The sequence below is a fragment of the Sinocyclocheilus anshuiensis genome, unplaced genomic scaffold, assembly GCF_001515605.1.
Source record: "Sinocyclocheilus anshuiensis isolate Anshui unplaced genomic scaffold, SAMN03320099.WGS_v1.1 scaffold4916, whole genome shotgun sequence".
In the NCBI taxonomy this organism is placed as follows: Eukaryota; Metazoa; Chordata; class Actinopteri; order Cypriniformes; family Cyprinidae; genus Sinocyclocheilus; species Sinocyclocheilus anshuiensis.
This window is the reverse complement of record NW_015538249.1, coordinates 57,420-58,844: the sequence shown is the minus strand read 5'-3', so window position 1 is coordinate 58,844 and position 1,425 is coordinate 57,420. Positions and strand designations below refer to the sequence as shown.

Here is a 1,425-nt window from a genome sequence, read left to right as displayed (position 1 = left end):
AAGAGCTTCAACACCGCCATCGTCTGTATGCACGTACAAATAATTAACTGCACTTGAAGCTTTCATAAAATTCTAAATTAAACACCCAAAACTGTACATGGCATCATCACGCAGATGAACTATATGTTTATACGTGAGATTCTGGAGGGGATGTCGGATGGCGTCACGTGGGATGTAATGACATTAATCAAACCATGTACTATAACATGTAAATGTATTACATGTATTATTCTTTGACTGGATATTTATTTATTCAGATGAAAAAGCTGGACTCTTTTATGTGATGATGGAGTATTGTGCAGGAGGAGATCTTTATAAGAAGATGGAAGCACAGAAAGAGAGAGGGATTTTTACAGAAGAACAGGTGAGCTTCTAATGTAAACATACATGAATTCTGTAGCACATTCATTCATTTTAATATACAGAAATAGAAAGTAACTACTGTTACTATTACTGGAGTTACAAAAGACATTGGCTATGCATGGTAAAACTAGAACTTTGCACCCCAACCTCCTTCCTTCCCCCCAAATTGTTTTTCCAATGTATATAATCTGTGTGTAGATCATTGACTGGCTTATTCAGATTTGTCTGGCACTCCAGTATATTCATGAGAACAATGTCCTTCATGGAGATATAAATCCCCAGGTAGGCACTGTTAAAGATAAAACAATCATTTGATTTTCAATAAAAAAAAATAAAATAAATAAAAATAATAATAAATAAACGTTTGTCACTCATTGTGTACAATTTATGAGATTTATGTTGTTATTTTAGAATGTTTTTCTGACTGAAGATGATTACATCAATCTAGGAGATTTTGGCTGTTCAACAACATTGGAAAGGTAAAAAAAAAAAAAGAAGCTTTTAAAAATACTTTTTTGTTTGTTTGTTTCTTTCTTGCTTGTTCCCAGTTTCAGTTTATATGTTTGATTTTAAATTTTTAGAGCTGATGCTTATTCTACATCAGTTGTGGGCGCAGCACTCTATATCAGCCCTGATGTACTTCAGAATAAATATAATTCCAAAAGGTAAATTTTTATCTCACTGCTAACACTGTTCAGATGAAGACTTATAGTTGTCCAGAACATTAAAGTACAACGTTTTTACTTGTTTAGTGATATCTGGTCATTGGGATGGTTGCTCCATGATCTCTGCATGATGGATGTGTGGGTGAGTGTATTTCTTCTTGAAAAGAAGTGCATTAAATAACATTAGGGGTTTGATGATTGTGATGCAGCAGACTTTGATAGGCCCAGAATGGGTCTCCTCAGTCTACTGCGAGATGTGTTAATGTCCAAAAACAAACACAACAAAAGATGACTTAACCCGCAGATTTTCTTCTGTGTAAACTGGTGTTTTATTTACACGTGCACCGGTAATCCAACAGTCCAGCAGTGTAGATATTTACAAGTGCTCATTCCAAAC

The 1,425-nt window shown here is 34.5% G+C and overlaps 1 protein-coding gene across 1 annotated transcript in view; it reads left to right on the top strand.

Annotated features, from left to right (window-relative positions):
- LOC107683729 (serine/threonine-protein kinase Nek1-like) overlaps nt 1-1,425 on the top strand; it is a 38,250-nt gene that overhangs the window by 11,369 nt on the left and 25,456 nt on the right. The window contains exons 5-9 of the mRNA XM_016479797.1: nt 258-364; nt 562-645; nt 775-842; nt 945-1,028; nt 1,116-1,170. Coding sequence (XP_016335283.1) covers nt 258-364; nt 562-645; nt 775-842; nt 945-1,028; nt 1,116-1,170 — 398 coding nt within the window. The remainder of the gene's footprint in view (nt 1-257; nt 365-561; nt 646-774; nt 843-944; nt 1,029-1,115; nt 1,171-1,425) is intronic.